We start from the raw sequence: 25,046 nt of genomic DNA, 5'->3' as shown, positions 1-25,046 counted from the left end.
CATTGCATTTGACTTCTTTACCACAGACTCAACATGTAAATTCACCTTCTGGGAATCCAGCACAAGGACTCCCAAGTCCCTCTCACCTCTGATCTTTGAACTTGCACCCCATTTAGATAATAGTCTGCACTAATTGTTCCTTTTACCAAACTGTATCATCATACATTTTCCAACACAGTATTCCATCTGCCACATTTTTGCCCATTCTTTCAATTTGTCAAAGTCCTGATGTAATCGCATTGCTTCCTCAATACTACCTATCCCTCCACCTATCGTTGCATCATCCCCAAACTTTGCCACAAAGCCATCAATTCCATTATCCAAGTCACTGACAAACACTGTGAAAAGTAGTGGTCCCAATACTGACGCCTGAGAAACACCACTAGTTACTGGCAGCCAACCAGAAAAGGCCCCTTTTATTCCCACTCGTTGCCTCTACCCTGTCAGCCATTCCTTTATCCCATGCCAGTATCTTCCCTGTAACACTATAGGATTTTCTCTTGTAAGCAGCCTCATGCGAGACACCTTAGCAAATGCCTGTGGGCACTGAGGAATTTCTACGCCACTTAGTTTCATTGACCAAGAGATGACAATTCATATTTCCAGAACAACATAACTCTGCAAATACTGAACCATCATTGTTATGGCATGTTTGACAATGAAGCTGCATACCACAAAACATACATGGTATCCCACCACTAAAACTACTACATTTCCACAGCTCTTTCACACCTCAAAATGTACTGCAACTAATAAGAAAAATAAATTAACTGCCAAGTTTATTTATTTATATGCAGCAAAGACTAAGTAGTTAATTTGGTTTACTCTGGCTGTACTTCTATATTCTGAGGCACGAAGGCTAGCACTGACCCGACAAAGTAGAAATTAATGTTGGCCATTTGATGCTAGGTCTCCTAAACTTTCAGTCAGCTCAGGAAATATACAAGAACATTCTAGTACCTGAATCCTGAGCAAAATTTGTTCTACACTAAGGTAGAAGCTCCCTATCCCATTGAAGCAACTATGTAGCAAAAAAATAAGAAATCTACACCCTCTATACTAACGTGTCATTAAATCAGTGTTTCTTACCACAGAAAAGTTGATAGTGCACAGCAGTGGGTAAGCTATGAGTAACGTACCACATTACTTTGCAAAACTAATGGCTATAAAGTCGATCTGTGTAGCATCAGAAGATCATGATACAACAGCTATTCACGACTAAGCAAACGTGCTCAGAGTTCTGAACAATGTGAACTGAAATTTATCATAAAGAACAAGGCCTGAGAGTTTTATTCATAGAACATAAAAACTTACAGCACATTACAGACACTTCAGCCCATAACGTTGTACCGACCCACTAACCAAATTTTTTAATTCTCTCCCAGCAGCTTGTGAATGAGCAATTATAAGCATATTGGAGACAAAACATTTCTTAACACTAAATAAATAAAGATAGGAGGTAGAGAAGAAATCAGGAAGAAAGTCAAATCCACTAAGGTAAACCAGTTAGAGAGGATATATAACCTACTTGTTATGCTCGTAGGCCTGTGCCTACTCAGATCTCGTGTCTGCCGAAATTTATTTTCTGTAGAAAAGTATTTTTGAATTGTTGGCAGTTTTTTTTTCAAATTCACTGCACATTTTAGAAATGATGTTTGAACTGTTTACTTCATGCTTGAAGGTGTGTGTTCTGTGTGCATATTGGATAACATCCGCTCAAGTTAACACTATGTGAAAGCTCAATACCCAAGAGGACCACAACCTTGTCGTGGTTTGGAGGCTTGTGTGCCTCAATGATCCAGAGCGCTATGCTGGGTGGAGTCAGGGCCTTGTGCTTTGGCCCTTGGTAGGTCATCCACGCCAAACAGGTCAAAGGGTAGTAGCCAGAGCAAGAGTGGCCCACTGGTCCTCCAGGCTAACAACCTGACTAGTCAAAATAATTTGTAATAGAAACAGCAATATAGAATCCTTCTACATCTGTGTGCAAAAGTACAGACAGATAAGAGATGGACGACCTTCACTGCTGCCCTAAATGACAGTGACCATAACAGGCATTAAGTAAGTAAGAAAGCTCAATACTTACAGCTTCTACTTCCGCAGGATCGTACCAAACATTAATGTAAGGATGCTGCAGTGCGTCATCCACTGAAATCCTCTTCGATGCATCTATTACAAGCATTTTACACAACAAGTCTCTGGCTTGACTTGCTGTAACAAAGAATGGAAGCCTCTAGTTAAGCATTGCTAATTGTCAAATTGAGTATCCGTAAACATTATACAAATGTTACAATAAGCACAATAAAAGATTTTGTGAGCCAATGAGGCACAAAGGAATCCAAAGTAAACATCTTTAGTTGATGATTCTTAGGTAAGAGTTTAATTAAATTTGGTTGTAGATCATACATTTAAAAAATTGATGTGTAACTTTATTCCTCAATTGGAATACATCAAGTTGCTCTATAAACTCTTCTCAGTCTTCCAGCCGGGTACAGGTATCAATTATAACCAACCTGCCGATGACAAACTCTGCCATCTACATGATGAAGGTGGCAGAGTTTGCCATCAAAATGCAAGTTGGCACTGGACAACAAATTTTTTCAGAAGTGTTGCTTCCTCAGAATTTCTTTTGTTTATGATAGAGTGTTTGAAGATGAACAGAAACAAATTTCAGACTACTTGTATCACGTAGGAATCTGGAGAAACAACAAATTAACTTTTATTGAATGTAATGTGTTTAACTGCATAATGGTGCTGATGCTTTACAATACTTCAACTAAGTTAAAAATATTTTGTTAATGATTTTCATTTGTACTCAGTGTCTGAGGCTTCTCGCTTAAGTGTCCAACAATAATTCACCAGCATTGATGGATTCCAGTTGCCTTGGTATCTTTTCTCCATGACCACAATGTCCTGGTGAAAATTTTCACCATGCTCGTCACTAACAGCCCCAAGGATTGCAGGGAAGAAGTCTAAATGGGAATGCAGAAAATGAATCTTTAGTGACATGTTACATTTCATGGTTTTATATGCTTGAAGCATGCTTTCAACCAGCTGCATGAAGTTTGGCGCTCTGTAGATGCCGAGAAAAATTTCAACAGCTTCCTTGAATGCCTTCCATGCGATTTTCTCCGGTCCCACTAGAATTGCCTGTCATTGATGACCTGTTTGATTTGTGGACCAACAAAAATGCTTTCCTTAATCTTGGCATCAGTTATTCTGGGAAGCATCTGTCTCAAATATCAAAGTCCTGCCTGGTGATAGCAAATTCCATCCTTTCAGTCCTGAACCCAATAATTATTACTAAAACCTCTCCTGCCATGCAGCAGCCGCACTGCCTAAGCACGCCTGGACAAGATAGGAAACTTTCCAGCTTACATGGTAGGCAACATTTTAATTGACTTTAATTATGAACTGAAATAATAAACATAAGTTTATTAAATATGGTGCATGATAGGGAAATTTCATGGTGATTTTCATGATCAGTAGCCCAAAATACATAAAATACAGCTAAAAGTATTCAGGAAGCAAAATCTTTGTTGTCCAGTGTAATTGATACCTGCACCCGACTGCAAGTCAGAGAAGAGTTTATTCATGATATACACTGGGGAAAGTACTAGATCCTTTTTTTTTAAAAAAAAAGTTGCTCTAATTTAGCAACTTCCACAAATTAGGAAGCAGCCAATGCGCTTAATAACAGGGAATGTACGTCAAAACAAGGCAGGCAATATATATCAAGCAAATCAACTCTAGGTCACTTGAAGAAATTTACTTTGAAAAGCACCTCTAGTTTCTAAGGTGCTTACATGCTGGAGTAAAAACAGTGTAATCTTTCAAAGAACAGGCTCGATTATACAACAAAGTCTGAGTCACAGCTTAAATGCACACTGAGCCAAGGCTGATATCAATTAAGGTGGTAGGAATTTCAGTCAACAAGCCAAGCCAGAACATGTTTGATCATTGGCTATATGGATAATATACATGAAATGGAAAGAATGATTTAGCAGATTGATTGTTTGAAGGGCCAATATGGTTATCATGAGCTCAGTCTGCTGCTCTGCTGGAAGCTATCAGATTGATTCAGCAAATCACAGAATTCCTGCAACAGCTACTTTACACCAAGATGCTCTTAAGTAAATACAAAATGCTTCATTTTACAGATTATCATCAAAACTGGAAATATAATACATTTGCTCTTTACCTAATTCTGATAGTTGTTAGCTGCTAATACATTCAGCAAACATACAACTTTGTGTTATTCAATCTTGTATTAGAAATCATGGCTAGATACGTTCAGTAGAAGTACATGGCTCTATGTAAACTAAAAATGACTGCAATTCCCATTCTAAGAGCACATGGGCAATTCATAGTTAATGCTGAACTCTTGAACAGGATGTAATCTGGAAAGGAAATCCTTAACTGTTTGTTGATACAAACACAGCTTTTCTTCTAGACACCTATATGACAAAGTCACCAAATTAAGAAGAAATCATCTAAACAGCGAGATGTCTAACCTGCTTCTGATTTTGTACTCAAAAGGAGTTTGATTGGGAAAAATAGTCATTAGCAAGTTTTAGACTGCAGACAAATTCAAACAGCTCTACCAGACAGCTTCATGTTCTAATGGCCAGACGTCATAATTTCTATACAAGTTAAAAAGGAGGGAAGATGAAATGAATAAAGGGGAAGGTCATATCAAACAAATGACCATGGGTGTGATGGAGAAGGTGGGAAGTTTGGAAGGAGTCATACACAAAATATCTGAAGTGGTTGCAGTTTTGACTTCTGACTAAAAATCATCTAAGAGCAAATGATTAATGCATTCAGTATAAACTGTTGCTTGCAGGGGAAATACAACAGGATTGATAACCTGTGTAGAGAGAGAAGTTATGGAGGAAATACAACATACAGTTGTGTTGCAGTTGAGTTGTGTTTCTCTGTTAGCCTTAACTGTTTTTCCCCCACCCACATAGATTCATGTTGAACTGAGTATCTCTTGGAGAAGCTACCTATGAATAAGACTTAATTGATTCCAGAAGCTTCAACCATAGAAATAGCAAGTGATAACAACTCATCAACCTGATAGCTCAGTATCTTACATTTTCAATAGCACAAAGGCACCCTGGTGGCTCAATAATAAATCAATCTCAAAACCATCCACCGTGAGATGAGAAAACCATCAAATATGGTTACCTCTCAGCTGAAAAAGGAAGTGTGAATAAGTTGAACTCCAGAAAGTTCAGGGACTGTAACTGCAGCATTAACTATTCTACCAGTTGGCTACTGAACACACGAGTGAAGCCAATGAGTAAAAGAAAACAACAATTCTAAAAGCCTTTAGCTCAGAAAGCATCTCCTAAAGGGCACCTATTAGGGTAACTTTGAGTGTAGTACTATCATAATCTGCAAAACAACATTCCTTATTCATATAAACGCTACATAAAAAGTATTAAAATGGCATTTGAGTCAGTAGAAACTGTACCTTTCCATACCTTTCAGTTTATTGTGCTCAGAGTCCGCAGGAAAGAGAACATCTGGAAAGAGTTTCTCAAAACTGTAGCCTGTATACTTGGGCCTGTTCTCAACATACGTCCTAACTGTTGGCTGTAACTTCTTCATGAACTCAGAGGCCGGTGTTCCTAATTGCTCAATCACTTTGTTCCACTGATCAATGTCTAGAGTTAGTAGCTGAGAAAAATATTGCAGATGTGGCACACAAAAAACAGCTAAGCTGTTTCATCAACTTTAGAATTATCACTTTGAAGTCACTTGGGTAATACTTATTCATTCAAAGCAGTGAAATATAAATTTGGAACAATAAATTTAAACAAAACTCTAAAATTATTCTTTTTTTATTATAAATCAAGATTTGTAAAATGAATATAAAATCTCTTTACAAACAAATTGGAAGTTTCCAAAGTTTATTATCTACACCTCAGCAAGTTATGGGCATGATAGTGAATCAAATGTATTTCAAAACAATTCACTTAAATTTGTCAAAGGAGACACTGTAGTTTTAAACATGGGTTTGTCATAGATTACCAACTAAATTGTAGCCACGCTTAAACCAGGTGAGTATTTAGGGGATGACAAAAAGGCCCAAGGCAGGATGACAAACAATGTTGGAATAAAGATGTACAGTAGTGTGGCAATATTTTAAAATTAGTACAGGCAATTTAAATTAAGCATGCCTCTTTACGTTGCAAAATGAGAATAACCATATATATTTTATAGCTATATATATTCTGTAGCTAAAGACACTTATTATTACCTGTAAGTAAAGAACTATTTACCATTTTCTGAATTACTAACTTCTGTTTGAGGGGAATGAAACATTCAATTGCATTTAACTGCAGAGGTCAAGAAGTATATTAAATACCAACCAAAATTTGCAAACTACAAGGCTCAAGAAATCAGTGAGTCTAATATGAAATACAGATCCAGAGTCTGTGTGGAATTTACACATTATAATTACATGGGATTGTACATGGGATCCCAGTTGGGTTAGATGTAAAGCTAGTGCAATTGATTTCAAAGGTCATTGATTAGAAAACCTTGTTCATTGTCTACATGTAAAAATAGAAAAACTTGTGCCTGTGATACATTGAGCCCTCAATACAAACAGGTCTCAATACTTCATGTTAGCTGAACACCAAAGGAAGCACATTTTAAAGATCAAGGTTTGACACACATCAACGTAAAGAGAGAGAAAATAAATCACAAAATGGTCAATTTCTTCTAGGTGGACATGTTTCATCGTCTTGTAAATGTCTAACACCAAAATAGCTATAAGGGCTGCTCTGTAGTCTGTCAATTGACACTGCCAAAAATACTGTGGAGAACTTGGCTCCACATGCAACAGTTTGTAATAAAGTGGCTAACCAGGCCAACGAGTTTTTAGAGAAAGATTGGACGTAACCGCATGTCCTGTTATTCTCTATAGTTTTGTACTGGAATTTCAATGCTAAACCTGCATTTAAATATCTTCATTGCATCAACAGAAATACATGATGAAATAATGACACATGCAAGGGAAATCAGATAATGCTCTAAAATGCGCTATTAAACTGCTTTAACCATGCAACATCCTAACACAGGAAGGAAGAAACAAGTACATGACTTGCAAACACATGGGATTCTGGATTACTAAACTGAACCTTTGCACACAATGCTCAAGGTCAAAGGGAAGGATACGATCTGTACCAGGGAACAACACACCACCTCTGATCATTTCTCCCATGATGCACCCAACTGACCAGATATCAACTGAAAACAAAATGCAATGACATGAAATTAACATGCAGAAACTGGATTCAAATAAAAAAAAAGATCAAACAGATAAACAAGGACAAGTTGCAATCTGACCAAAATACTGAGAAATGCTGGAGAAAGAGGTTGTTTGTGTCTGGCTCCTGGACAGCAATTAATTACAGGATTTACTCAAACGTTATTCAAAGTTGGATTATTTCCCCCATTCTATTACCATCTATGTACCTTTTACCCATGGTGATACTTTGGAATGTTCTATTTAAACTTGGTCATAGAACTGAAATCTGTGGTGCTTATTGTCAATGAGCTCAGAACTAAACATCACTAAGAGTTAAATTTAATACCAAAATAGGCAATAACAGAATTATTATCTAGGAAACTGCACGGGCCAGACACAGACATATCAGCAATGCAGGGTCACAGGTATATGGTCACAACAGATTTAGCATAGATGGTCAGTACATACAAACTTAAAAAAAAAACAAAATAACCAGCAGAGACTGTATGTCCCATCGCCAGATGCAGCCTCCCTAAAGAGAAATTTGCAAAGAATAGCTGAGTCCTAACTGAGTTAATTTATAATCATGGCAGGGAAAACAATTTTAAAACTGTTTTGAAAAAAAAATTGCATCAATTATCCAGGGCTTTATTTTGAAATGGCAAAATTAAATTGCCTTTACAGAACCACTGCAATCAGCATTAAGGATACAGTCCCTTCCTGGAAAGAGGATTTTGTGACGCACCATTTCTCCCATTATGCACCCAACAGACCATAAATCCACTACAAGTTTACATCATAAAAAAAGGGCAAGTTATTTTGTTGAAGCAGATGCTACCAAAATTACCATTTATAATTGAAACACATCTTACATATATTAAGTGTGTAGGACACCCACAAAACAATACATAGCTGGAAAATCATGACGGTAATGTAGCTCCCAACTCTGCCCCACCCACTTCTACGTATAACAAATGCAGTTATGACGTGATGGAGCACATTTATAGTAGCACACAGAGATGGATTAATAAAAAGAAAGCACGTCTATATTCAGCATATCCAATTCAATGTTATCATAAATGCAAATTAATTTGACATACTACATCCTTCAATGTAAAAAAATCTTTTCTTTACCAATTAACTTTATGATAAGATTACTGAAAGTGATATTTATCATGTTACAGGAGAGAAAAAATAGCTCGTCAACAACTGAACTCACTAGAAGTATCAGTAATTAACTTGGTTTCATTAATGCACATTTCTAAAATTCTTCATGAATCAAATATAAAATAATTTATATTTTGGCATACCTTTGATGCCACCATCATCTCAAGTTGCCCTTTTGGCTCACAGAATGCTAGTTTTAATTTTCATCACTTTTGGGAAGTTTGTGTGAAATCTGTTAGCCACTGCTATCATTTTCAGGAGTAAACTCTTCCAATTTTCCAAAGCAAATGACTTTAAACAGTGGCTAAAAATGAATCTGAACCCAAAGGGCCATGTTGAACAAAGGGAACTACGGAGCTATGGGGGAGGAGCTGGCCAAAGTTCAAAGTTCAATGGAGCAATACCCTAGCAGGGAAGACAGTGGAACAAAAATGGCAGGTATTTCTGGGAATAATGCAGAAGGTGCAGGATCGGTTCATTCCAAAGAGGAAGAAAGATCCTAAGGGGAGTAAGGGGTGGCCATGCTGACGAGGGAAGTAAAGGGCAGTATAAAAATAAAAGAGAAGAAGTATAACATTGCAAAGATGAGCGGGAAACCAGAGGACTGGGAAGCTTTTAAAGAGCAACAGAAGATAACAAAAAAGGCAATACGCCAAGAAAAAATGAGGTACGAAGGTAAACTAGCCAAGAATATAAAAGAGGATAGTAAAAGCTTCTTTAGGTATGTGAATAGCAAAAAAATAGTTAAGACCAAAATTGGGCCATTGAAGACAGAGACGGATGAATTTATTATGGGGAACAAGGAAATGGCAGATGAGTTGAACAGGTACTTTGGATTTGTCTTCACTAGGGAAGACACAAACAATCTCCCAGATGTAATAGTGGCCAAAGGAACTAGGGTAAAGGATGAACTGAAGGAAATTTATATTAGGCAAGAAACAGTGTTGGATAGACTGTTGAGTCTGAAGGCTGATAAGTCCTCGGGACTTGATGGTCTGCTTCCCAGGGTACTTAAAGAGGTGGCTCTAGAAATTGTGGACGCATTGGTAATCATTTTCCAATGTTCTATAGATTCAGGAACAGTTCCTGCTGATTGGAGGGTGGCTAATGTTGTCCCACTTTTTAAGAAAGGAGGGAGAGAGAAAACAGGGAATTATAGACCGGTTAGCCTGATGTCAGTGGTGGGAAAGATGCAGGAGTCAATTATAAAAGAGGAAATTATGACACATTTGGATAGCAGTAGAAGGATCAGTCCGAGTCAGCATGGATTTATGAAGGGAAAATCATGCTTGACTAATCTGGAGTTTTTTGAGGATGTAACTATGAAAATGGACAAGGGAGAGCCAGTGGATGTAGTGTACCTGGACTTCCAGAAAGCTTTTGATAAAGTCCCACATAGGAGATTAGTGGGCAAAATTAGGGCACATGGTATTAGGGGCAGAGTACTGACATGGATTGAAAATTGGCTGGCTGACAGGAAACAGAGTAGCGATTAACGGGTCCCTTTCGGAATGGCAGGCTGTGACCAGTGGGTTACCGGAAGGTTCGGTGCTGGGACCGCAGCTGTTTACAATATACATTAATGACTTAGATGAAGGGATTAAAAGTAACATTAGCAAATTTGCTGATGACACAAAGCTGGGTGGCAGTGTGAAATGTCAGGAGGATGTTATGAGAATGCAGGGTGACTTGGACAGGTTGGGTGAGTGGGCAAATGTATGGCAGATGCAGTTTAATGTGGATAAATGTGAGGTTATCCACTTTGGTGGCAAGAACAGGAAGGCAGATTACTATCTAAATGGAGTCAAGTTAGGAAAAGGGGAAGTACAATGAGATCTAGGTGTTCTTGTACATCAGTCAATGAAAGCAAGCATGCAGGTACAGCAGGCAGTGAAGAAAGCTAACGGCATGCTGGCTTTTATAACAAAAGGAATTGAGTATAGGAGTAAAGAGGTCCTTCTGCAGCTGTACAGGGCCCTGGTGAGACCCCACCAGGAGTATTGTGTGCAGTTTTGGTCTCCAAATTTGAGGAAGGACATTCTTGCTATTGAGGGAGTGCAGCGTAGGTTCACAAGGTTAATTCCCGGAATGGTGGGACTGTCATATGTTGAAAGATTGGAGCGAATGGGCTTGTATAGACTGGAATTTAGAAGGATGAGAGGGGATCTGATTGAAACACATAAGATTATTAAGGGATTGGACACACTGGAGGCAGGAAGCATGTTTCCGCTGATGGGTGAGTCCAGAACTAGAGGCCACAGTTTAAGAATAAGGGGTAGGCCATTTAGAACAGAGATGCAGAAAAACTTTTTCACCCAGAGAGTGGTGGATATGCGGAATGCTCTGCCCCAGAAGGCAGTGGAGGCCAAGTCTCTAGATGCATTCAAGAGAGAGTTAGATAGAGCTCTTATAGATAGCGGGGTCAAGGGATATGGGGAGAGGGCAGGAATGGGGTACTGATTGTGTATGATCAGTCATGATCACAGTGAATGGCGGTGCTGGCTAGAAGGGCCGAATGGCCTACTACTGCACCTACTGTCTATTGTATTCCCCAACTCTAGCCTTGTCACGAAATTAAACCAACAGATTATTAGCAGAGACATGAAGAAGAATAGAATTTTAGGTTATTTTTGGAGAAGAAAGCACTATTTGCAAGCTGGAGTTTTAAACATTTTCCATTTTACTTTGATCTTCACTATATGAAAGTAGATTGGTCTTCTAAACGTAGATACTTTTTCATTAAAATGCTCTAGAGTTTTAGAATTCCTTAATTACTAACAAAATTACTTCCTAGATACAATTTTCTTTAGCTGTGCATGTTAATTACAGGGTATAAAATTGTAAAATAGAAACTCAAAGCTCCTATGGAACTTTAATACCAATTCAACAATTAATATTTATTTACCCAGGTAGATAGTTCAATAGTTAAGTGTAATTCAATTAACATTAGAAGTTACTCAAAATAAGAACAATGATGGAAAGATGGGATGAAATTAAAACCCTTCCTTACCGGTAGATATTTATTTAACCCAGTGGTTTAATGCCGAATTAACTCAATAGGAACAAAATGTTATAATTTTGATGGATCCAAACAGAAAAGTCATCTTCCTATATAAGCGCATAGGTCAGAGTGCACTAACCATTTTCCTTATATCCCATTCCTAGAATGACCTCTGGAGCACGGTAGTATCGTGTAACCACATAAGGTGTCATTAGGAAACTAGTTCCTGCTGTTCTTGCCAGTCCAAAGTCTAAGATCTTCAATGTACAGTCTGCTTTCACTACTATGTTGCTTGGCTTCAGGTCCTAAAATTCAGAAAACAAAATTATTTATTTGGTCATTAGGACACAAGTCCAAGCCCATTTCCCATTGGAAAGTTCAGTCAATGCAAGACTCCCCAACCTCCATTCTAACAACTTTCTACAGGAGCACCATCAAGAGTATCTGCATCATTGTGTGGTACAAAGGCTACAAGGCAATGGACCACAAGACACTACGTGGACAGCAAAAACAGTCAAGATGATCACTGGGTCTCCCTCCCCCCTACTTGTGACATTTACTGACGGTGCTGTATGCAAACGGCACGAAGCACTCAAAAGGTTGTTGAGCATTCTTCCCACCCATCCCACAATCTGTTTGACCCACTACCATCAGGAAGGAGATACAGAAGCATCAGGACCAGACTGAGATTCATCCCCCAGGCTGTGAGATTAACGAATACCTTACCACCAACCAAGGTCTCGTCACCAGGCCAGCAAGTTGTTCACCATTCTGTGCACTTGACACGCATTTTATTTGCGGTAATATTTTGTTTTATGTGCTGTGTGTGATACATACATTGTGGGTACATCGTGGTCTCGAGAGAAGTTGTTTTGTTTGCTTGTATATACAGTGCCTATAAAAAGTATTTATTTCCCTTGGAAGTTTTCATGTTCTGTTGTTTTACAACATTGCATCACATGGATTTAATTTGGGTTTTTTTTGACACTGATCAACAGAAAAAGACTCTTGTGTGAAAGTGGAAACAGATCTCCACAAAATGATCTAAATTAATTACAAATATAAAACAAACTAATTGATTGCTTAACTATTCACCACCCTTTAATATGACACATCAAATCATGACTGGTGCAGCCAATTGGTTTTAGAAGTCATACAATTAGTTAAATGGAGATCACCGATTGCAATCAAGGTGTCTCAATTGATTGCAGTAAGAATACATCTATATCTAGAAGGTTCAACTGCTGGTGAGTCAGTATCCTGGCAAAAACTACACCATGAAGACAAAAGAACACTCCAAGCAATTCTGTGAAAAGGCTTTTGAAAAGCACAAGTCAGGAGATAGAAACAAGAAAATTCTCAAGTCACTGACTATCCCTTAGAGTACAGTTAAGTCAATCATCAAGAAATGGGAAGAATATAGCACAGACATAAACCCGCCTAGAGCAGGCTGTCCTCAAAAATTGAGTGACTGTACAAGAAGGGGACTAGTGAGGGAGGACACCAAGAAACATATGACATCTCTGGAGGAGTTTCAGAGGCTGAGATGGAAAAGACTGTACATACAACTGTTGTCCGGGTGTTTCACCAGTCAAAACTTCATGAGACAGTGGCAAAGAGAAAGCCACTATTGAAAATACCCCACAGGAAATCTTGGCTAGAGTTTGCCAGAAGGTACATGGGAAACTCTGAAGTCAACTGGAAGGCTTGATGATTTGATGAAGCCAGAATTGAGCTTTTTGGCCATTAGACTAAACGCTATGTTTGGCATAAGCCAAACACCGCACATCAAAAACATACCATCTCCACTGTGAAGCATGGTGGTGGCTGCATCATGCTGTGGGGATGTTTCACTGATGCTGGCCCTGGAAGGCTTAAGAAGGTAGAGGGTAAAACTAATGCAGCAAAATACAGGGAAATCTTGGGAAGAAAACCTGACACAGTTTGCAAGAGAACTGCGACTTGGGAGAAGACTAGTTTTCTAGCAAGACAAGAACTCAAATATAAAGCCTAAGCTACACAGGAATAATTTAAATTTAAAACAGCAAAGTTTAAGTCCTGGAGTGGCCAGGTCACAGTCCAGACCTCAATCCAGTTGAAAATTTGTAGCTGGACTTCAAAAGGGCTGCTCACTCATAAGCCCCATGCAATCTGACAGAGCTTCAGCAGTTTTGCAAAGAAGAATGGGAAAAAATTGCAGTGATCATTTGTGCAAATCTGATAGAGACCTATCCACACAGACTTAATGTTGTAATTGCTGCCAAAGGTGCATCTACTAAACACTGACTTGAAGAGGGTGAATATTTATACGATCAATTATTTTGTATTTTACATTCGTAATGAATTTAGATCACTTTGTAGAGATCTGTTTTCACTTTGACATGAGAGGTTTTTTTTCTGTGATCTATGTCAAAAAAGCCAAAATAAATCCACTGTGATTCAATGCTGTAAAAAAAAGACATGAAAACTTCCAAGGGGGTGGGGTGGGGGTTGGTGAATACTTTTGAAAGCCACTCTATATACTGTCAGATGACAATAAAACTGAACTTGATGATATTGGAAGAAAAATAGATCCTAGAAGATAATCACAACATAGTTCTGTAATAGGACAATGATACATGGCTTAAAATACAATGAAAATTATTTTCTATTGGCTGAATACATGAAGCAGGACTTGCAGTTAAATCAAAGTTACGTAGCTAGTTGCATACGAGTCCCCTGGGAACACTTTGGATGGATGTAAATGTAGATCACAGAAGTCAGATCACTAGCTTAAGTCTATGAGTTGTGATGCCACATTAGAAACTTAAAGCCAGAAAGTGCTCATTTGCCCCACTGATCTAGCAGTTATGTCACAGGTAATCGAAACCCAAGCAAAGCAAAACCATCTTCTGGAGTGCCTTGCAACTGCATTGTTAATATGCTTGGGGCCCATCCATTTATGGAGAAATTCTATAAATTAATACAACTATTGAGCCCCATCTTAAAACCTTCAATTTAAAGAAAAGGTCAATAGATGTATCTGTTTATACAGTTTGCCTTTCTCAAAGAACTATTCTTTCATTTGACACCTCCCACAAATTTTGTCTGCACATTCCTGCTGCTTTCCAGTAATTGTTTGACAGGGAAATAAAGTTCCCGAAACAATTTATTTTCCTTAAAGTTCAACAAAACCAGCTAACATTTTATCAAAGTTGTTCAAACTACAGAATTCAATTTAGGTAGGACAAGGAAACTGATTTCTTATCTCAGTGGGAAGGCCTTGAGTATTAATCTGCACTATAAACACATCTTACTAAATAAATAGAAAAGTAAACTGAGGAAGAGGAAGCGTTTGGCGCAGCTAGAATGTTTACAAGACAGGTAAAGCCAATCCATCTTGCGTATTATCCTTGCTTAAGCAGGTTACCTTAGAGAGACTGAACAGAACAAGAAGATAGAAAGCTCTTATTGGAAGGTTTGAAAAGCATATATGCATGGGCAGATACCAGTTGCATTAAATGTTTGTTTTCTTCTGCAGGCTACTTTAGACCATGTAGATCATAGAAAAAGCTCACAATCATATTCAACACTCACTACAGGCTAATAGGGCTCACTGGTGAATAACACCTACGTAATCAAGGTATCTGTTGTTGTTGACAACTCTCATCTGTGGTGTTCAGCATCACACACATCAACTCTTATTCAATAACTCAATCCAAATGTACAATTCCAGAACAAAAAACATTGGATTAACAGACAAAGATTTTTCCAATGTTTGAATACAGTACTATTTTAGTTGTATAATGTCTAACGTATCTTCAGGTTCTGTTAAGATTAAGACTCAGTCAAATAGGGCCAAATTAATTATTGTTACTTTGGACAATTAGCTCAAACATTGGAGTAAAGTTGAGAGTGTTGCTTGGTTCTCAGTATATAAGACTTTCTTTTTATGCTTGAAGTCAGGGCCACTAATCTTAAACAATTCACACTGGAAGCAGCAGTGAAACTTCTGGAAGCTAGCTTCCTGATATATTAGTCAATAGTTGAATGACAGGGTAAAGGTGATATCTTGCTGACAAGGCTGGTCAAAACTGATACTTCACAATCTTTCTCCTCCTCACTCTTGGCATCAAAAGGATCTCGATCTCCTTAACATTCATAGAAAGGGCACACTACACCAGGCTGTCAAAACAACTGTGCATGAAGAGTCTTCAAAACCACACACGTCTTCTCTCCACAAGCAAGAGAAAGCCAGCAGATGCTGGAAATCCAAAGCAACACACACAAAATACTGAAGGAACTCAGCAGGTCGGACAGTATCTAAGGAAATGAATAAAGAATCGATATTTCGAACCGAGACCCTTCTTGAGGACAATTAAAGAGGAACGCCTGCAATATGACAAGGGATATAAAATTACACTACAATATTCTGACTGCTTTACCATGTATTCCTTATACCCTGTTCAGTTTTATTAGTATAACTATCTGGTGCATTTTCCTACTAATTGTATAAATAACCTGTGTTGCAGGCTGCTATTTTACATTAACATCCTCAAGCTTCCCTTCTGTTTCCACTGGCATTTAACTTCCACTGAGCTGCACCTGGAGAGTCATTAATTGAATGCAACTTAGAAAAGACCACTTCTCCACATCTCAAGCAACTGTCGCATTACAGTAACTTCCATTTCATCTTCCATGAAATCCCACATACTGACTGCATATTCTCACTTCAGAAAAGACTGGCTTTGGCAAGTAATATATTTATAAATAAGAGAGTATGTAAAGCCACTGCTGCCTTAAAATGACTTCAGCAAAGCACATTTCCCTCCCCATGTTTGTACTTCAGACTAACAGCCAACTTGAGCCATTTTATTTACAAACAGGGAACACTCAAGACAAAAGAAAATCATTGAAATGTTACAAGCAAAATACAACAGAACTGCACTGGTATAAATGAATCTGAAAATAATTCCAATATTCTGGAACTTGGTCCATAAATAAAATCTGCACAGGATGATGTTTAAAATCTGAATTTAGAATGACAATGGAAGCACAGAATGATTCATTGCTAACATCCCATGGAAGCAAAACATCATGCTAAAGAAACTCAGCAGGTCAGGCAGCTTCTCTGGAGGGAAATGAATAGTCAATATTTTGGCTGAGATCCTTCATCAGGACTGAAAAAAAGAGGGCAGAAGCCAGAATAAAGGGGGATGGGTGATAAATCTGGGTGAAGGGAGCAAGGTAAGGAATGTGAGTAGTGTGTAAAGCTGGGAAGTGATAGGTGAAAGAGGTAAACTCTGGCTCTATCCTCTCTCTTTCCAGTCCTCATGAAGTGCCTTTGTATAAAATGCTGGTTGTTCATTTCCCTCCATTGCTGCTGCCTGACCTGCTTCCAGCATTTTCTGAACATTGGTCAAGATATCCACCATCTGCAGAATCTCATGTTCCCTGTTTACCAGTCTATCCAATACAATCATAAAAATCAAAATACATTCATTTTAGCTTCTGCACCGAGGAAGCAAAGATCAGCGCACTGCTGGTTTACATTTTAACATTTGCAAAACAATGATCTGCACTCAGGGGAACTATAGTTAGTACAATGATCTTATACAGGTGGCCCTCTTTATCTACGAGTTCCGCGTCCGCGAATTCAACCAACTGCGAATTGAGAAAACCCAGATGTGCTCTTCCAGCACTTGCTGTTCCAGCATGTACAGACTTTTTTTCCTTGTCATTATTCCCTAAACAATGCAGTATAACAACTAGTTTACATAGCATGTATTATAAGTAATCTAGAGATGATTTAAAGTATACGGGAGGACGTGCATGGGTTATCATGGATCTGGATTGAAAAAAATTGGAAGTTCTCTTACTAAGTAAGTCGGAACAGGTACATCCGGTATTACTTAGTGTCAATTAGTCAAATGTTTGTCATAGTATATATTTTACCTTTCTATGCATATTAAACACTTAAGAATGTATGCTTCAGCGCCGGGCTCGGGAACAGAAGTTCCCAAGTGCGAGTCAGTGACGAACTGCTTTCGAGTGCGCTCTCCATCCATGCCAGGTTGATGTGGAGGATCAAAAACTCAAAACCCCAAAACCCAACAATTAAACCACTGTGTTGCTTAGTAATAATTGTAGCTTTTATTGGGGCAGAGCCTTTCTCACTTTATCCTTGAAAATTATTCCAATCGTTGACTGACATAGCCTAACACTTTTACAATGACCGATGGCATTTCACCTCTTTCTGATCGCTTTATTATTTCCACTTTATTTTCAATCGTGATCATGATTATTTTTGTGAACAGAAACACTGCAGATTCAGAGCTCCGCCGCCGGGCCCTAATGTCCACTGCACTGAGACATGTTAAATAGGGTCTGGGGTTCCACTAGATCCTAAGGTCCACCGCATTGAGACAAGTTGAATAAGGGACTTGAGCATCTGCGTTTTTTGGTATCCGCGAGGGGTCCCGGAACCAAGCCCTTGCGGATAAGGAGGGCCGACTGTATACAATATACAGAATTTGAAGAGGAACTATCAACTGCTTTATAAATAGTAGCAGCAAACCAATGGCAAAGTAGAACATTACAGTTAATCCTCAAGTGAGAATACAATAGGAAATGGCTTCCTTAATTTCTTTCCTTCACTTGAGCTACATATTTTAGAATTTGCTCTCTTCCTACTGGTATGAGTAGCAACCAAATTTTCTACCACGTCTTTCCCCAGTACCACCGAAATCAAGCAATTAACTAGAGCAGAAGAGGATCTCTAATCGTCACATGATTCTTTCCTCCCCTACTTTACAATCAGAAAATGAGAACCGAATAACAAAACCACAGCCTGGAACAATGTGCTATTGCACGACACCAAAGGATAATCACTGCCTAAAATTACATTAAAATGGCTAGTTTTTAGTTAATGTTAAATCTAGTTTGCCTTAGACTATAGAAAAAAATCATCACTGACCCGGTGTATAATGCCAGCTGAATGAAGGTGCTTGATGCCACACAGCATCTGATAGAGTAGATAAGACATTCGCTCATGGTCTAGTTCCATCTGAATCACCTGACAGAGATTGGCATCCATAAGTTCCATCACTATGTAACTGTCAGCAAGAACAATCAAGGAGAAAAGCACATTCATGTGTCATTAAAAAGAATGCATCAACAGTCTCTAATGTTTCATTTCATATTTAACTATTGTCACCTGCAGTAACAGCACTAAAAAAATCAAAATGCTTTGAAACAGTATGGAATATGAGTAACAACCCAATATGTTTAAAATGTCCTTACTTACACCATTATGGTAAAATACTTACACATCTTGAAATTCCTCAAGTGATTTTTGTGGTGTAAATACATTCAGCAGGCCAATTATCTGGAATATATTGAATATTCAAAGGTTAATGTAACTAGTATTTTAATCTATGCAAGTTCTAAGCTTATTCCTGTCTCAGACTATAAGGAACTGTTAACAATTTTCATTGCTGAAGTCATTTAAACTTATTTATAGTCATTAAAGAGAACAGGCAAGCATAAAATATTACCAAAAACATTTGCATTCATCTAATTAGCCTTTTAATTCATCAGAAATTTTAATTCTAATCTCAGAACCTGGAAAAAGAAACTTTATAGAAAAAAAATAATTTTTGTCAACAAGAACAGAAAAGACTCAGTAAATTTGTTTTGCAACATTATTTTGAGGCATCATGAACAGTTTTCAGTAGAAAGGAATTCACACCCTCATCCTTCATAGCATCTTTGAATTATTAATACTATTAAAGGGTGTGATTTTTTCCCCCACTGAAAGAAAATGTTCATGTGTATAGTATGAGCAGAAGCGTGCTATAAAGCCAAGGATTTGAAAGAGTTGATGAGGTATCTTTTAATACCACCTGAAGATGAGCAGCTGTTAATTTATTTCCATAGAAACATTATACAACTCAGATACTTCTAATTTCAAGTAAAGATTTTGCCACCAATTATGAGGCTCATGTTAAAAACAATTTCTCCTTTGTAAAATGGTGATTAGCATCTTGTAGGGAAATATATATAGTACCTCCCTCGATAATAAATTGCATAGTCTCTCAGTGGATCCTGCTTCATACTTTATTCAGCTGATAGAATCTAGACCTCCAATTTCCCGAGATGGGTAACAGTTTAAAATCAGAGTTACTTTCCCCTCAATATAACCATGACTGTGAAGCATGCTGGGACATACTGAGCAGACTTAATATCAGTTCCACAGTTGAATATATCATGATGACAGGTCATATTGATACTTATATCAAAAAGAAATTAAAAGTAAATTTGGAAAAAATAGAAAATGCTGGAAATATTTGGCTGGGCAGGCAGCACAAGGATGCTTCTAGGAAAAGATATTTGAATTACACAGAAGATGGATACAGGTTTCCCCCACTATCCCAAAGTAGAGCGTTCCTAAGAAACCTTTCATAAGCTGAAATGGCGTAAAGCGAAGAAGCAATTACCATTAATTTATATGGGAAAAATCACTGAGCGTTCCCTGACCGAAAAAAATAACCTACTAAATCAAACCAAGTAGCACATAAAACCTAAAAAAACACTGACATATAGTAAAAGCAGAAATGATATGATAAATATACAGCCTATATAAAGTAGAAATAATGTACGTAGCGTAGTTTCACTTAACAGAATTGGGAAAATTTAGCCAAAACTGATCTGTAGAGAGAGAAAATAAAAATCGCACACACCTGTCCGCACAAGGCTTCACGTTCAGGTAGCCTTTCTCGGGGTAACCATAAGTTTAAAGTGGGCGCCTTTTTCCGTAAAAGCAAAAATCCTCTTCAGATTTCTTTTGGTTAGTGAAAACAGGTACTAATGTAGGTCCTTCATAAAAGCAAAGTGGCGTAAAGCAAACTTTTGTAAAGCGGGGACACCTGTAACAATGTTGTCAGGGATAAACTATACTACAGCCTATATTGCTGATGCCATGCAGGTCTAACAACCCAGATTTAATCTTGATCTCTAGTGCTATTTGTACAGTTTGCTGTCTTCCCTGTGACTACATGAGTCTCCTCCAAAGAAGCTTCCATTTTCTTCTGCATTCTAAAACCCCCAAAATATTGTGCAGGTTCCCAAGTTAATTGTAAACTGTCCAGTGTGCAGCTAAGTGGTAAATCTAGGAGGCGGAAAAGAAAGGTGAACATGGGGAGAATACGATGAGGTAAGATTTATGTAAAAATATGTACTTAATGGTCATCATAGGACTTGTTGGGCCACTGACCTTGATTCTGTACTATTCCTCTCTCTATGAAATAGAGTTTCTGGGCCAGGGAGAGTTTAAGTAACTGAATGATAAGAGGAAGTAGTACTAGCTTTGAGAGGGTTCACACACGAGATGACGCCGGTGGACGTCAGCAACTCTGCGGGCTTCAGAAAATTGTACCAGTGTTCCTCTAAAATATACTTCTTTTGAATTACTTTCGCTGCAACCTGCAGCATGCAAATTTCCTTTTAACAACGGACTATGAAATTACATCAATGATCTTCAGATCTCATGATTGATGATCAAGTGCAGAGCAGAAGTCATGAGCTCCAGTGCAGCAGTTAAGCATGGTGCCTTTAAGGGTTAATGCCATCGCTGCAAATATGGCAGGAGAGGCAGAATGCAAACCAAGCTGAAATGCAGAGGGACGAGGCTTTCTCTACCCAGCATCTTGTTTATGAATATGCAGTCACTGGAAAATAACATTGACAATCTCAGGGCAAGGCTGCTGCAACAGTGGAGGATCTCAATTTGCATCGAAACTTAGTTAACAGTGAATATTCCTGATGTAGACATCTGACCAGAAAGCTTTGCAATTTTCAGAATGGACCGAACTGTGAACTCTGGTAAGAAAAAGGGTGGCAGCGTGGGCTTTTTAGTCAATTCTCATTGGTGTTTGGAAGTGGGGCCTATGTCAACCTCATGCCCCGCTGACTTAGAGTACTTAACAATCAAATGTAGACCATTCTATTTGCCTCAGGAGGTCTCATCCATGATCCTGAACACAGTTTATAGACAAACTAGTGGCTGATTATAAGCAAGCGCTCGCAAAATGCACAATGTCACCACCAGACAAGAAAAAGCCCACCTTGATGCATTTCGAATTAGTCAGTGATTTTAAACCAGGCCTGTATGAAGAAAATCCCGCCCATTATTACCAACACACAATCTGTTGCACCAGAGGTGCCAGCGCACTAGACCACTGCTACACGATGATAAGAAATGCCTATCATTCCTTCCTGAGACCGCATTTTGGCAAATTAGATCATTTGGTTGTACTCATACTACCTGCATACAGACAGAGCCGAAAGAGCAAGGCTCCAGAGATCAAGACAACCTGGAGGTGGTTGCGGGAGGCAGAGGTAGAGCACTTTGTTAAACGTAGTTTACTGTCTGGAGAACGTGCAAGAATGAGAATAGAAGCCAGAAAAAGATGTAAATATACTGCAGTTGTTGGAAATCTATTAAAAAATATTTTTAAAAAGTCAGCATCTGTGCAGAAAGAAAAATATTTAAATTGTTTTTTTTTAATCTGAGCCTTTTCTTTAAATCCAATAGACATTGTACTGTATTTTGTTCTTTTCCCAGTCACAAGCACACAATGGTCAAGACTTTTGGTTAAGATGGCACCCGCATATAACAATCCTTCGGTCATGATCTGAATAGATTACGAAACCATATATTTCACTTCTTCTATGTATGTTTTCCATCTTTGATATGATTCTGGAACTGTTGGAGACTGTGATTTTCTGTTTGGAGATCACTTGGATGTTCCAGCACTCTGCAGTCTCTGAGAGAATTCTGGGAGGCAGAGGTGGCAAGCTCAGGCAGGCTGCAGGACAGGGCACGAGCTGATATTCGACTCCACTTCGCTGATGAAAGCAACGAGGGAGACTGAAACATTGAGATGAATGCAGAAGCTTGGAGATCGTTTGGGCGCTTCAGTGCTCTGCAGTCTCAGAGAAGATTCCTGGAGAAAGATTCTCTGTTGCAGAGAGGGGAAACCGGGAGAATGATATGGTTAAGAAAATGGGCAAAAGATAGCAGACGGAATATAATGTATGGAAGTGTGAGTTTAGGTACTTTGTTGGGAAGAATACAGTTATGACTATTTCCTAAACGGAGAGAATTCATAAATCAGAGGTGCAAAGGGACTCGTATTGAAGTAAAAATGCATTTACAGCTTTCATTTCCAGTAGTTGAGAATATAAAAGCAAGAATGTACCACTGAAGCCATATAGGATCTTGGCTAGACAGCATTTAAAATTCTGTGAGCAACTGTAAGTTCAATAATTAAGTTCAAATTTACTGTCACCTGACTGTACATATGTACAACAAAACCAAACATACAGCACATGAAATATTACCATAAGTTAATAAAATACAATTCAAAAATGCTTGCAGTGTGCAGCACAGGCAGACTGTGCAATGGAGAATGGTCGACCTGTGCGTTCCAGAAGTACACAGTCATCTGTTATTTTGTCCGCACTGAGACTCAGGTTATTGTCCTTGTACCATTTGACAAGCTTCTTCTCCTCCTCCTCCTCTCTATATGCCGACTCATCATTGCTGCTGACGGGATGATGTGCTGGTCCATAAGAGGTTCAAAAGCATGATCCCAAGAACAAAATGCTTAATGTTTGGAAGAGCATTTGATAGCTCTGGGTCTGTACTCGACAAAATTCAGAAGGACAAGCAAGCATCTCATTGAAACCTGTTAAATACTGAAAGGCTTGGATAGAATGATCGTGGAGAGGATGTTTCCATTAGTAGAAGCATTCTCGGATCTAAAGGCACAACCTCACAACAAAGGGAAGTCCCTTTAAAACTGAGATAAGAAGAAATCTTCCGCATGAGGAATTGCATAGAGGACTGAATATTCTAAATACTCAAAACTAATTTACAGAAATGTTCTTAAGCAGTTGGAATTAGCATAACAGCATTTTAATGCTGTAGCATGCAAACTAAATTTGAACTGGTTGAATCAATAAAATACAAACAAGGCAATAACATTTGATTATTCCTTAGAAATCCTGAAAAAGAGCAAAATATTTCAAGGTGGGGGGGGGGGGGGAATGAGACATTCGACAACATTGCCCCCACTATGGATCAATAAAGCACACAATTTATAAAAAATTCTATAATTCTATACAGCCATAATATCCAATTATACTTAATCATCAATCTAAACAACTGCAGCTGGAAATCTGTAAATGAGTCTAGCAACTATTTGCCTACTTCTGCTGCTTGAAATGTAGACCTTACATGGATAAAGCCAAAGGAAAAATGCCTGAAGATCTGTTATCAAAGCTGCTCAGTATTTCTTTTTATTTACATTAAAGGCGACTGACATCCTCTAAAAAGGAACCAACTTAAGACCAAGTACTGAGAATAACTTTAGCTATCATTTAATTCAACCCATAGACGGCATTACTGGGATAAAATTCAAGCCATTACTGAATTAGCATCTATTTGGCTTGAGCATCCTGAATTAAAATAATCTGTGATAAATCATTTTCCATCTAAATGATCAAAGGACTGTTCAAACAATATTCAAGAATGATCAAAACACAGTCAAGTTGGTCATAAGCTTCTATTGTGTTTTTTTCCCTCTTTTAGTGAATTAACTTTGCGCGATAAATTAATATACTAGATAAAGCTTCTTACATTTTTATGGTTGACACACTTCATGAGGACTAATTCTCTATAAGCTCTTTTCGCATGAGTCTGATTTTGAAATGGTCGGCTGAGTTTCTTGATAGCCACATTCCTATCGAGAACTGCATCATAGGCTGCACTATAATATAAAAATAAAGTATCAGGAAAAACTGTAAGAAATGACAACACAAATGTACTCAACTTAATTTGGTAGCTTTCTATCAATTCATGCACTAAATAGTGGACATTAAAAGTGATGCTTTATTTAATGTATAGAGTCATAGAGCAATACATCACAGAAACAGGCCGTTTAGCACAGCGTCCATGGCAAACCATTGACCTGCACTTGAACTGCAGCCCTCCATACCCCTCCCACATTTCTCTGAAATGTTGAAGTGGAATTCTAATCCACCTCTTCCACTGTGCAGCTCATTCCACTCTCACTGAATGAAATTCCTTCTCATATTCCCCTTTAGTTCACCTTTCACCCTTGACACATGATCTCTAGTTCTAGTCTTATTCAACCTGTGTGGCAAAAGTGTTTGCATTTATCCTATCAATACCCTCATAATTTCATATATCTCCATCAAATCGCCCTTCATTTTCCTACACTCTAGGGAATAAAGTACTAACCTATTCAACCTTTTCCTATAACTCAGTTCCTCAAGTGCTGGCAACATCCTTATCAATTTTCTCTGCATACTGAATAATAAGTAGCCTGGAACTAAGGCAAAATGAGAAGAATACCATAAATGGTGGAACAGTGTTATTTCCATGATTTATTAAAACAATATTAAAACTGTTGATTCCCCACAGTTCCAGTCAGTTTTAAGGCTAGCCACAAGACATCGGCATTTAAAAATGTGTTCTGGTCTTAAGCACCCTTGCTCATCGATTCTCCCCTTAGCTCTATCGTAGTGCTGGTTGGAATAGATATTTCT

General features: G+C 38.2%; 1 protein-coding gene across 4 annotated transcripts in view; it reads right to left on the bottom strand.

Moving 5' to 3' along the window:
- Positions 1 to 25,046, bottom strand: part of mapk8b (mitogen-activated protein kinase 8b) — a 116,825-nt gene that overhangs the window by 22,470 nt on the left and 69,309 nt on the right. For 3 of the 4 annotated variants that reach the window (XM_059946393.1, XM_059946395.1, XM_059946396.1), the window contains 7 exons: positions 24,115 to 24,244; positions 18,740 to 18,798; positions 18,388 to 18,526; positions 11,572 to 11,737; positions 7,192 to 7,263; positions 5,490 to 5,672; positions 2,084 to 2,208 (listed from right to left, as the gene is read on the bottom strand). In XM_059946393.1, coding sequence (XP_059802376.1) covers positions 2,084 to 2,208; positions 5,490 to 5,672; positions 7,192 to 7,263; positions 11,572 to 11,737; positions 18,388 to 18,526; positions 18,740 to 18,798; positions 24,115 to 24,244 — 874 coding nt within the window. Of the gene's footprint in view, positions 1 to 2,083; positions 2,209 to 5,489; positions 5,673 to 7,191; positions 7,264 to 7,975; positions 8,048 to 11,571; positions 11,738 to 18,387; positions 18,527 to 18,739; positions 18,799 to 24,114; positions 24,245 to 25,046 lie in introns of all 4 variants that reach the window. The other variant, XM_059946394.1, reaches the window with a different exon arrangement.

The sequence above is a fragment of the Hypanus sabinus genome, chromosome 21 (genome assembly GCF_030144855.1).
Source record: "Hypanus sabinus isolate sHypSab1 chromosome 21, sHypSab1.hap1, whole genome shotgun sequence".
NCBI classification, from domain to species: Eukaryota; Metazoa; Chordata; class Chondrichthyes; order Myliobatiformes; family Dasyatidae; genus Hypanus; species Hypanus sabinus.
Note: the sequence above shows the minus strand (reverse complement) of the source record. Positions and strands in the feature narration are given on the sequence as shown.